This window comes from Doryrhamphus excisus, linkage group LG5 (genome assembly GCF_037039965.1).
Source record: "Doryrhamphus excisus strain RoL-2023G ecotype Guam linkage group LG5, RoL_Dexc_Guam_v1.1, whole genome shotgun sequence".
Classification (NCBI taxonomy): domain Eukaryota; kingdom Metazoa; phylum Chordata; class Actinopteri; order Syngnathiformes; family Syngnathidae; genus Doryrhamphus; species Doryrhamphus excisus.
Window position 1 is genome coordinate 1499480 of NC_136361.1, and position 13117 is coordinate 1512596.

General features: G+C 44.7%; 1 protein-coding gene across 5 annotated transcripts; it reads left to right on the forward strand.

Annotated features, from left to right (window-relative positions):
• The first annotated feature begins 514 nt into the window (after positions 1-514).
• waca (WW domain containing adaptor with coiled-coil a) lies at positions 515-9813 on the forward strand. 5 transcript variants are annotated; one of them, XM_058060668.2, is made up of 13 exons: positions 515-731; positions 918-948; positions 1511-1703; positions 3990-4081; positions 4378-4493; positions 4574-4692; positions 6230-6478; positions 6555-6677; positions 6761-6909; positions 7038-7162; positions 7606-7807; positions 8324-8451; positions 8529-9813. In XM_058060668.2, exons 1-13 carry the CDS (start codon positions 691-693, stop codon positions 8596-8598), a joined length of 1638 nt encoding a protein of 545 aa, XP_057916651.2. In that variant the 5' UTR covers positions 515-690; the 3' UTR covers positions 8599-9813. The 5 variants fall into 5 exon arrangements, with proteins under 5 accessions (XP_057916651.2, XP_057916647.2, XP_057916649.2 ...); XM_058060664.2 differs by having other exon boundaries at positions 516-731; positions 6758-6909; positions 7600-7807; XM_058060666.2 differs by having other exon boundaries at positions 516-731; positions 6758-6909; positions 7603-7807.
• Positions 9814-13117: the final 3304 nt, after the last annotated feature.

Sequence of the window (13117 nt, forward strand, 5' to 3'; positions counted from 1 at the left end):
TCTGGTTGTTGTTTTACAAATAGCAATGTCAATTAGTGGCCACTAGATGTCAGAATAAAAAAAGTCAACGCTCTATATAAGCTCGTGTTATGATAACTGGATGATGCAGTTATGGCTTCTTGTTCTAAATAGACGTTGTGGCACCATTTCAAGGTCATTGCAAGATTTATGTTATCGTTTTGTTAGCCAAACTACACATATAAAGAGTTGTGATCGACTTAGGTGACTGACTCACAGCGGATGTTGCAACCGGAAAAGGCGGGGCTTCTAGCTCAAGTTGCCAGGTTTGTGAACCTACACTTACTTGTGTTACCGCACATGCCATTTATTTACAACGTGTGCTGTGTATAATAGTTAAGACAATAAAAAAATAAACACGACGTGTGCTGTTGTGTTTTGTTGGTATTCAAAATAAATGACACCATAAATTCAAATTCGCGTTGGTCTGGCAACCAGCAAAGGGCCGCACTGCTACGCTGTGACGTCAGACGAGGGTGAAAACAGGGCTGTACGTGACGTAGACTGACCGACGGAGGGCGCTCTTTCCACGACTGCTGCCGACAGATAACGTTTAAGTATACCAACCAGCTAGGCTGAAACCGACGAATTCAGCTCGCCGAATTATCCAGAAAAACACAGTGCCGTGATCAGTCTTTCACATCCCACTCCAAACACACTAACACGGCATTGATGGTAATGTATGCGAGGAAACAACCGAGATTCGGCGATGGGTAAACACCTTTTTAACATTACTTATTCTGGTTTTTCCTTTCCATATAGCTACGCTTGACAATCCGCCATTTTTATTTACTGAAACCAAAATAAGTGTCCGGAAAGTTGCACATTCACTTTGAGATCATTCTCATCTCTGCCACTTTGTGATGTACACTCACATATTCTTTCTTTTACAATTGCAGGTGTGACCGAAGAGATTCTCAGCCCTATCAGGTACTTGTTAGCTGAATGTAGCCGCTAGCTTGCTAGCAGCAAATCAGATTAAAATGGACACTCTGGTTCAGGCTTCTCGGGAGCTCAACAGGCCCCTGCCAGTGCGGAAAATAAAGTGGAAAAGTAGAATATTTGCTTATAACGCTACAAAACACCCCGTGGTTGAACACCGCCGGGTAACAACGATGTAATAACGAGTGTATTAAGCGATGGGAAAGCCTGAGGCGAGTTTTATGGCAGTTCAGAGCTGTTAGCTTGTTGCTGTTAGCTCTCTTGCTAGCGAGATTGACTCGGGCCTAAATCTTGCAAACATCTCGAAACGTCCACATTAACAACGAAGTTGAACATTAAAACACAGTTTTTATGAAAGCAATAATGGAACCAACAGTTGATCTGGTCGAGCTTTTGCGTTATTGTACATAACATCATATATAGCTTGTGTTCGTTTGGATACATAAAGTGATACTACATTCTAAACTTAACAGTTGTGAATGAGCATGACCCTGTTTCTGCACCCGGTGTTAAAGGACGGAAGACTGATTGCAATCGTGTGAATTTCCAGACTCTCAAATACTCATCTAAGAGCCATCCAGGTGGGGATCACCGCCATGAAAAGATGCGAGACGCCTCAGATGTCACTCCTCCCTGCAAAATGCTCAAGAGGTCTGACAGCCCCGAAAACAAACACAGTGATGGCACAGGACACGGCAGAGCAAAGGCTGTCCATGCACACCGGGCCCGGGATCGAGATGGAGGTGAGACGCTCAGAAATACAGTATATTTTAGTCCAATGAAAGGAAAGAGTCAACACCTTGTTAATAGTGGAGACATGGAAACACCAACTATTTCTGGAGGTCTTGCTCAGCATCTTTGTACAGTTTCATCCAGTCTGTAATAAACAGTATGATGCATTGCTACTGAAGTATTTGCAAAGTATTCTGTTGCATTGTTTCTGACATGCTGGCAAACTGGGATTGTTGGGGTGTTTTTAGTTTAGTGTGTTGCTTAGCTTCAGCAATCAGGCCTTTATTCCACTTAGTAACAACATGTAAAGCAGTTATAATGAATGCACTATTACAGTAACATTGCACTGCTGGTGTGACTAGTTGACCTGAAAGAACAGTCGAAGCAGCAATGGTGGCCCTTGTGGCTAGCATACAGAAAAAGTCAAGAACTAAAGATGTACAGACAAATCATACTGTACATATTAGACTGCCCAATGTTCTGTAATAGATTTCAGTACACAGTAAACAATTATTTTGGGCATGCTGGTCAGCTTTTATTCATATTTGAACTGTGTAAAAAGAAGTTCACTCCAGTTAGGAAGGAAGTTAGTAGGTTATGGCAGCTCAAACGCATTCTTACAATTCATTTTTGTCTGTGTTGTGGCCTCTTGTCCACGTGTAAGTGAAGGGATTGCCTGCTTTCTGTGTAATGTTTGTGTGTGTGGAACTGAGCTTTTGGTTTGTGTTATGTGTAAGTGGAACATGATTATGTTTTTACGCCTGATTTAATACCAAAACATGAAGTGTATATTTTAACTGCGTAAAAAGAAGTTCACCACGGTTAGTAGGAAAATGCAAACACAAAATTGTTGTTAGGTGATGGCCGCTGGAAACAAACGTGTAAGCCAACATACATCACAACCTTATGCCAATTAGCAAAGCATTGTCATCTTTTATGGCTGTTCAGGTGTGTGGAGATGCGTCGCTATGATTCCGCACTGCTGTATGGTGGCTTTGACATGACATTTGTATACCAACAGTAGACAGTCTTTGCTGTTCAACCTGTCAGCCACTTCGTGACATACTGAGCAAATGCTCTGAGGTGTCGTTTGATCCATGCCCATAATCAGTGATGGATGAAAAGCTCAGCTGGTATCGTGGTTGCAGGTAGAAGGATTACATTTCCTGGGAAATTGTAGAGTTGAGAGTGCTGATAAAAGCGCGGCCGGCACAGTTATCACTGTTAGTCATTTTGCATACTAATTGCTTTCATGCATTTTCTTCTGTTTGGTGAGTCAGCCCACGTCAGCAGAGATCTCTGCTAGGAGGTGGATGACTACTGATGACATTCATCCTTGCATTTACTTTCCACCTATCTATGCTGACCAACAACAACAGAGTAAAAACACCATGCAACACCGTGTTGCCCACAAACACCTCAACCTCTTTCTATCAGCGCTTCTTTGTTGCTTTTCCAGTCTTATCTCATTTGCACATTGCATCATGATGGTGGCTGATGGCTGCCGCGCACACACGTGTTGCGTCATTAGATGGTACTTCAGTAACACTGCTCCATTGTTTTACTGAACGGTTAAATTAGCATATTTCCTTATCTTATGAAAAGTAGAAAACAACTTGCACCTCTTTAAACATGAAGAAATGACTACATGCAATGTGCGATGATGTTCATAAACAAGAACAAAAAGACTCGGTAAAGCTGATTTTTCTAAACGCGCTCAAGTTGTTGCTTTCTGCCTGAGACCGAACCCCACTGGCCACATCCTGCTTGGTGACCGATGGTTCACCCTCTGTCGTTTTTGCAAGCTCTTCTCCAGCAGATATCTGCAGCTGTGTTTTTTTTCCCCAAACAAAGGCCCACTAATTCAGAATTAATGGTTTATATTATGTTTTGTCTAGTTGCTCATCTGCAAGTTGACTAAAGTACAGGAGGGGGAGGACCAGTTGTCTCCACTTGTAAGCATCTGAAGATGTTTATAGGATTTTCCTCGTTCCATTTCAGTAGCTGCCAAATGCAAATGTCTGCGTTGTATCACAGTGAGGCTGTGTTTGGCATTGCAGCCACACAGCAAACTTTGCCCAAGTGGATAGGAAGTGACAGGAGAGTACATACAATACACCATCTAGCTTGATTTATCAAAAGCTGGCAATGAAAAGCTACACACACACTTAAATGATGAGACAACCGGCTCTGAAAGGTAAGAAACGCTTGCAAAGTGGAGGAAATGAATGTTTTAGGCAGACTTCGGAGCCATAATTGTTGCTTGTGATGAACGTCTCTTCCGTCCTGTGTTGCAGGGACCAGTAATTCCCCACATGAAAACTCTCACAACCACAGCGCCCTGCATAGCTCCAACTCGCATTCTAACCCCAACAAAACCTCAGACACAGTAAGTGTTGCCCACCGAATATAGCTTGAATTGTTTTTCTGTCTCCTGCTGAGCGTGTTTATGTCCTACTGCCGCCCTGTGTTGACTAGTTGATGCTGGGAATGACTAACCAACGCTTTCTGAGAGTAATCATTATTGTCAGGAGGAAAGCTGCCATTTGTGAGAAGGGTGCACCGCTTTATTGCTCAATATTGGCTCCATCTTTTTAACCGTTGCATTGAAAGCAGGCAGCAATACAAATGACATTGCATCCTCTTGCATCAGACCCTGAAGAAAAGCCTTTCTGTTTCTCTCAGCCTCATGAACCAGGTGACGACTGGTCGGAGCACATCAGCTCATCCGGGAAGAAATATTACTACAACTGTCGAACCGAGGTGTCCCAGTGGGAGAAGCCCAAAGAATGGCTGGAAAGGTAGCAGGGTACATTTTACTCTCATTTCCAATGCAAAGGCATGCCCAACGTCATGGGATGGATCCACTCTTATTTTGCAGAGAACAGCGGCAAAAAGATGCAACAAAACAGACGGCAGTGGTCAACAGTTTCCCCAAGGACAGAGACTACAGAAGGGAGGCTATGCAGGCGTCAGCACCCCCTGGCTTTTCAGCAACAAGTAAGGACTTCCATGCATTCCATCTTGGATGGTGTTTGTCTTATTTAGCAATGAATCTCTCATACACTGACTCAACTAGAAGCCTGATGATACGGCAGGGATAACCACATTCTGGCTTCTGAGCTCTGTCATCACACTTGTGGAACAAATTGGCTATTAGGAAATTGGTACATTTCTGGAAGAAGGAGAGAAACCACAGCGAGTCACTGTCTGGTGGTTGGGGCAGACAGAGGGCCAACATGCCTATGACATTGGCTCACATCTTGGTGCTGCTCGCATTGTCTGCCTGTCTCTGGGTGAACGCATGGGCGTAATACTGTAGGACAGCCATCCCTCGCTATATCACCGTTTCATTATCCCTCTCTCGCTATATTGCAGCTTTTCAGAAAAGAATAAATGAATGATGGCTGCATTCTGGTAGACTATGGTGGATTATTACATGTCTACATGACATGTAGTATGGTGGCAGCTAGGTGACAGTAATGACAATTACATTACCGTAACACTGCATGAGGTCAGTTCTCCTCCCTTCCCTTGTGGAAGTGGTAAGTTGTTGGCTTAAGTTTAGGAGAAATAAATTCAAGGCCAACTACCTAGCTTGTGGCCGTCTTGAGTCTCTACAACATAAATACTAGGAGTGCAGGGTTGGCTAAAGGGGTGTTATTTCATGTCTAAAGGGCTCTAATAATGTTAGAAACTGTATTTAAAAAGTACGGATATATTCCGTTAACGTTGAATCCTACATGACTGAAACTCACACCACCATAAGAACGGTCAAACATGTTTACCTTTGTTCCCAACTGTGGGTGACCTACATAGAGTATTTAAAGCATTTCCCTATCTTATGTGCCATAAGAGTGAAAAGAAGCTGACTGGGGAGATGGAGTATCGTGTAACTGTACTGCTGGACTTGCACTCACCTTCCTGCAGTGTGTATTCTTTTATTGTCCACTTGTTGACCTCAGGAGCCAGGGCAGAGACAATCATTTCCATTTTGGATTCCATGCTTGTCATCAAATTGTTGTTGTCACGCTACCCTGTTGTGGTTGCATCATGGGAAGTCTAAAGAAAAAGCAAAAAGTAGATATGCTAAAGTCTGATATGAGATTTGCAAACATCCAAGTAATGCATGGTGCAAGATATTTGTCATGTGGGCAGTAAGCCTGGGACAATAATAAATAAATGTATCACACAATAAACGAAAATAAACTGGATAATCAACACATTGCCATCTGCTTCCCTCGGATTCACACTGTTCTTTGCTTCCACTACCTTCAGAATAACGGCATGAACAGTCAGTCATACAGTCTCTTTGTCTCAGTGGGTGGAGGCGGGGCTGTTAGCATACACAAAGCGTGCAGAAGAGTAACGCAGTAGAAATTATCTCAGTAGATTGATTGTACTCTTCTTAAAGGTAGTATTTCAAATCTCATGTCGTTCTCCGTGAAATAGTTTCACCGAGTACTGTATTACTGCATGTATGTTGATTCAAGCGGATTGTACAGCTACAAGTTGGAACCTCCATTGTTTTCCTCAGAGTCAGCACAGGCGGAGAAGCCCACGACGACTCACGCTACCCAGTCTTCATCTTCTGGCTCAGCAAGCGTGAACCCCGCATCGGCCCCCCCAGGATCATCCGGATCCACAGTCCCCGTCTCGCCGGTCCCACAGTCCCCAGCCCCTCCGCTTCTGCAGGACCCCACCTTGTTCCGCCAGCTTCTTCCAGCGCTTCAAACGGCCCTGCAGCTCAATAACGCCAGTGTGGACATGGCAAAAATCAATGAAGGTACACCGCCAATCCTTCTTGATCACTGTACGATGCATGTTTTTCTTTGAGGTGACTGCCATGTTCTCCTTTGTAGTCCTGACGGCTGCCGTCACACAAGCTTCGTTACAGTCCATGCTTCATAAAATCCTCACTGCTGGACCATCAGCTTTCAATATTACTACAATTCTCTCCCAAGCAGCTCAGCTCTCCAGCCAAGGTCAGTCAAAGCAACTATCTAGAAGGTTTTCATGATTGTTCCTGGTGGTTAATACAGTTTTATGTTTGTTCTGTCATCAGCAGCTCAGCAGTCCAACCAGTCCCCGATGTCGTTAACGTCAGACGCCTCATCCCCCAGGTCCTACGTTTCTCCCCGCATCAGCACCCCACAAACCAACGCCGGTCCCCTCAAATCCCTTCTCAGCACACAGCCCGTCATCTCACTGTCAAAGGTAGAGGCTTGGAAAAGTTGGAAGTTGGAAAATACGCATTAAATTTGGATCACAAATGCATCTTTATTTCAGCCTTTTGGGCCCACTAATGTACCACCATGTCACCATGCTGCATTTGGTGTTTGCAGGCGAATACACCAGCCACCAAGCAGTCATCTCATCCCCAGCAGACACCCCAGCAGCCCCTCCCCAGCGACAAGCAGCACAGTCACGATGCTACCATCGCCTCTCCACGCACACTTCAGCGCCAGGGGTAAGCGCACCTCCACGTCCTCGTTAGCAACAGCTGTGCATCGTAACAAAGCACACGTCCTCATGCCATTCAGAGAATGAGACAGGACAAGGGCCATCAGTTTATTCTCCCAAATTCTAAATCAGACTGTTGTGGCTTTTGTAGCGTAGTGGCGCCATCTGCTGGTCACTGATGGAACATAAGTGTTGACTCATCGATTCAGTCTGACTCAGTGTTTTTGTTGCACAACCTCTGAAGGAGAGACAATCTCACCTATGGTCACAACGACTGGTGGGAGTCCACGTGTGCAGATGATTTCATATGTAAAGAAATAGAACACATACAGTATATTCTATTCTACCATCCACCTGCATCCGAGCAGTAGTGTGAAGTTAATGTCATGTACTGTGTTAGGTTAGGTAGAACATACTCACATACTGACTTGGACTTGGTGTTAGCAGCAGCAGTCAGAGGAGTCCCTCTCCGGGATCCAACCACGTCCCACCTGGCAGCGGCAGCAGCAACGCCCCCACTGTATCGTCGGCTCCACCCACTTCCTTGGCAACCCGGCCGTCTTGCTCCTTCACCCCCGCCCTTGCTGCCCACTTCAATGAGAATCTTATTAAACATGTCCAAGGGTGGCCTGCTGAGCACGCAGAGAAACAGGTAAGGACCAACTGCTCAAGTAGAAATATTATATATTCAAACACAAAACACATACCGATAACTTTCTGCTTCTTAAGACTGATATACTACCAAGAGGCAACTTTTTCATAGCTATTTTACGTGTAGTTTGAAGAACTGGAACAAGTTAGGATGTGACAAAGTGTACCCTGATTAGTCCGAATGAAACACCATGACATGACTACTAGTACAGAGTGCAGGGAGCCACCCGCTGTGGCCCAGCAAGGTGACCTCTATTCAGGCACATGCTTCGAGCAGGCAGAGTGATTCCACAGAGGTCTCTGGCAAACCTTTGGCGCTTGTCCAACACAGCAGTGTTTTCATTGCAAAGCTTTTGGTACAACTAGCACGCAAAATGTCTTCCACGGAAACCTTGTTTCCAAGTGAGCTCAAGGGACATCACAGGCAGGTGGAGAGAGCGCTTGATTTGCTCACCCGAAAAGTAAACATAGTATATGTTCTTTAAATCCTGATTAATGAAGAGCATTTTATCCCCAGGCATCAAGGTTACGCGAAGAGGCTCACACGATGGGCAGCATTTGCATGTCAGAGAACTGCACCGAGCTGAAAAACCTTCGTTCCTTGGTCCGAGTGTCTGAAATCCAAGCCACATTACGAGAGCAGAGGTGAGCGTGCTCAATGAACGACATCCGTCGTCGTGGAAAACACCACTCACGTCTCCCTCTGCACTCCTTTCCCGCAGGATACTCTTCCTCAGACAACAAATCAAAGAACTTGAAAAGTTGAAGAACCAGAATTCCTTCATGGTCTGATAACTTCTTGTTGAAAGTAGAAGCTGGAATGGGGGGGCCCATTGCACATAGCTGGAGGCCAGACAGAAAGCAGTTGCACCGTCTTAACACGGACCGCTTTGGCGTGGAGTGGGGGAGGAAAGGAAGAGTTGTTTGGAGAGGAGGATGGGGGGAGGGGAGATTTTGTAAAAAAAACAAACAAAAAAAACAGAAAAATAAGTGTAGATTTCTTGTAGATGTTATCTATGTTGTAAATATGTTTTGTAGATGGAAGCCATGGAAAGCCATGCCTATCAGAGCTTTGGACACCACGACTAATCAGCCTGGGCGGCTACGTTCTTTAGCTAGCCCCGCCCACCACGGTAACTCGTCTGCAGCTTCCTCCCGTCGCCTCACAGATCACTGAAGCCGTGAGCATGCAAGTACACAAACTCATTCCTCCTCAAATATCGGCCAAGCCATGACTCTTCCCTCCTCTGCCCTCTTGAGGCGAAGCGTTGACGTGCACGAGAGCGCCACCTAGTGGTTGGGTGGTTCTGTTTGCAGCTTCTGGCGGCCCTGACAAAATAGTGCCTGGTGGTGTGTTGGTGTTGTTTCATAAGACAAACTCACAGATGGGACGGCGTGTTGCTTTGAATCATTCCCACATGCACATCCTGGAGGTCCCCATTCGAAACGTGTCCTTTGCCCGCTGCAAGTCCATTCCATTGTACAGTTCCAGTGGACTCCATTCTGAGGATTTATTTATGAAGAGTTGTAGTTTGATTTGCACTCAGTGTAGGTAGGAAGGGGCAAGACGCAACCAGGCCAGGTCAAATGTGAATTTTATGTATGATAATAAACATGTTAAGCTAAAGAGAGCCCGGATTATTTTATTGGAGTGTTGGGTTTGCTTTGGTATGATGCTAGTGCCTTGTTGGAAGTCTCATTCGCCTACACGTCCCTCTCCCGTCGGCTGTCCTTTACCTTCCCTGTCACTCAAAACACACAAAGACAAGCTCTTCGCCATCAGCATGTCCCGTCCTACTTCTCCCCTGTCCTTCGCTGTCGAATGGCAGGATCCCCAGAGCTGCAAAATGTCTTTCCACCATGCTGGCACCTCTGCGTCTAACTGACCTCCATCACATTCATTCAGTAAAAGGTGACCACGTCGTTGCTTTGTCTATTGTTTCCTCAAGTATATGACACATGGAATAAAAGATGTCTCTCCAGGGCTCACGTCGTCTTGGCTTTTTCACTTCATTACTCACTACGTAGAAAAAAAAAACATACTTCCGTGTTGACAGCGGATGTTTGCGTTGAAACTTCAAATTAAGAGCAGTGTGTTCGTAGAGATACGCCAATGTTTACTTCAGGCAATCACTGCTCACAAGAAAAAGAATCCGATGTTTGGCTAATGCATGTATTTTCTTTGAAGAAACGTCTTTCCAGCAACACTGGCCAGGACCTGATGTTAGCATTTTGGTTTCAAAGCCGAATAACTTGATCCAATAGTCACAGATTGACGTCATACTGCTACAGTTGTGCATTAAGGGGTGCGCAAATGCTGACTATGGGAATTAAATAACGATTCCTGATTTCCGAGTCGCTGCAAGAGAATCTCGCGAGGTTACAACGTGATACTATTTCTGATACAGTGGAAGCCAATCGGACTGTGGGCCATGGCAGCGCCTTTATGAATGAATACACGTCATGTGGAAGTGGAAGCACGTGGAGTGTAGTTCAACCTACCTTGCTGTCCCAGCCTCACTCGGCCGCTGCTTTCATCGACCGTGGGGGTGTCGTGTCCAATTCTACATGTGATCGAACCTGCGGACATTAAGTCAAACGTTAAGTCACATGAGGCTCAAAACACGATCGCAGCGTGTGATACTTGCGTCTATTTCGGCCTACTTTGGACTTCACCACTTCCTGCTTCGGCACGCTAAGCATCATGGGAACTGTGGTTCTCTTTTGCCTAAACCATCTACTGTGCAGTCTATTTCGGCGTCTCTTTAGAACACATCAAGGTAAAAGATTAGTAGTAGTTGCTACAACTGCTATCTTTATTTTTAACTTGCCATTTTTGGGTTTTCATTCAATTTGTTCAACAGTTAAAAGCGTCATGGACAAGTTTGTTTGTCCACTCTTATATTTTGTTGTAGTTTTCTTAAAAGTAATTGTCTCGTTCTAGCTAAGCCAATATCGTGCATGTGCTCATCTCATGGGATGATTGTTATTTATAAATGTAATATTTCATTGTTACAGCATAGAAAAGCTGTTTAGAACCTAATTCCAGTTTTTAACATTAGATCCCTCTAGACATGAAATAACAGCCAAGGAACGTTTGAGTCTATAGTGTGTCCACTATATTGGTTGATAGGGGTGAAAAGGTGACTGTAGGGGTGTTATTTTATGTCCAGAGGTCTCTAAAGTTCCAAACCATCTTTAGAAAGCCATAATGACCTATTTTCAATGTTCTACCAACATATTTCAGTGATGAATAAGGAATCCGACTGAAGTCTGATGAAGGCGGGATCACGGAATCACAGACCCTCCAATGGCGAAGGCCAAACGGCGCCGCCATGCCACACCCACCACATGTGTGATTTGGGTATGTTTGGCACCACCTGCTGTGCTTGTGGTTTGCACCGCTATGGCTCGGTTTCCCACAGCTTGTAAATGCCGTTCCACCTGAGCGACGCCCTCCTGACCATCACAGATCATCTCCCACAAGGAGATAGCATCTGGTGAAGGCCTGAAAGTGTCTTTATCATCAAAGGCGGCGTGAAAGATCTCCCTGCGCCTCCGCCGTTAGCATCCAAGTGAGCGGCACCTCTGATGCGGGGAATATTCGCCCGCTATCACCAGGAGGAGCGAGGAGCCAGTCTGCCTGGCTCTTCCTGCATCCTTGATATGGCTCACATCAAAGGGAATGGGGGGGGGGCATGGAGGTGTCGGAGGAAGTGAGTCTGCCGCGCTGGGAGATCATTTAAAGGTCTTCAAAGTGTGGATATCAAATCTATGTGACGTCTTTAGTCCGTCTATGCAGAAAAACAGAAATGGTTGCTTTGGCGACTGTGTGGCTCAGGTCGACCTTACTGACTCCGCCCATCACATCAACAGCCGGCGAGCAGCAGGGTGCTTTTGTGGCACGTCTGTGGGGAGGTCACACCTGTGAGGGCCGCTAATGCGTGAAAGCAGACGCATGAGAGGTCATTAGCATGACTTCCCGACTCCTCCCTGTGTCTCAAAGCTTGTTAACGCTCATCCTCCCAGCAGGGAAACACACAATGTGTGTCTTTGCTTCCTAGGAAGGGCGGCCTTCGTCATGTTACAAGCGCCACTTTCGCTCTACGGGTGACAGAGATGCAAATGGGTTAGAACTGGACGGTCCATCCAAACATCAACATACTAACCATTATTAGGGTTTTATCACTTTTGTTTTTTGGATTAATTCAATTTTTATTAACTTTTTCACCACAAATGTGTTTTTTTTTGTTAAATAGAAATATATTGGATATATTTTTCATAGTATTTAAATATATGTATATTGTAGAACATATTTATTCATTTCTTAGTCATTTTGATGATTACAGCTAATAAAAACCAAAAGGCCAGCATCCCACTGAAGGTGAAAATGGGTCAAAAGGTTTAAATATTATAATATATAATACAATAAACTAAACTACTGTTTCACGCTTTAACTTCCTAAGCGTTTTATTTGTCTTTTAGTTTGAATCGGGCTCCTGAAATCCAATAACTTTTGCATGATATTGACATTTATTGGAATGTATGTCAAGTGCTAATAAAAACCACAAGAACCGAATGAAAAATGATGCCTTTTTACATATAAACTTCAAAACGATCTTCTATTCTGACTGTCACCCATACACATACATTATTTGTAATCGTTATACAGTATATTAGGAACCACTAGGTGCGGTTTTCACATGCTGTTACCACTTTTCACCGCGAGATGGCAGCGTTTAGCTATGCCGTATAACTGCTCTTTTTCACAGACAAATCTTTACATGCTGATACGGTAAGCATATTGAGATACTTTAAGTGGTTCGTTTTTTGTGCACAGCTGACGTAACACTGCGCTGGACTGGCGCCTCAATGAAATGCAGATAATTACAGTAATTGTCGTGTGTGTATTTTTTGTAATATACCCCTTTAAGCTGTGTCTTTCCAGTTTGTCGTTCTTAGTTGTACAACTCCTCCATTCCTCCGATGCAAAGACAAAATGACAAAGAAAGTTGTCTTTTTTTAAAACTCTTCTATCATTGTCGTCGACTTTGCATTGCAGATTGTAAGAGGCGATTGTGTGTGCGTGTGTGTGCTGCGGTCTGAGTGGCGCCATGAGCCTTTTTGGATTGCTAATTTCTCCCAACGACTGTCCGCTCCGCCCTGAAGACACCAAAAGCAAGTCTGGCCGCCTGCAGGCACAAGCTGGAGTGCGGCGTCAACCTGGCTGCCAGCAGGGAGTGATGACACTGCCGGTACTTTAGTGACAACAAGGCAAGTGCAAATATGTACACTGCAATGAAATATACCA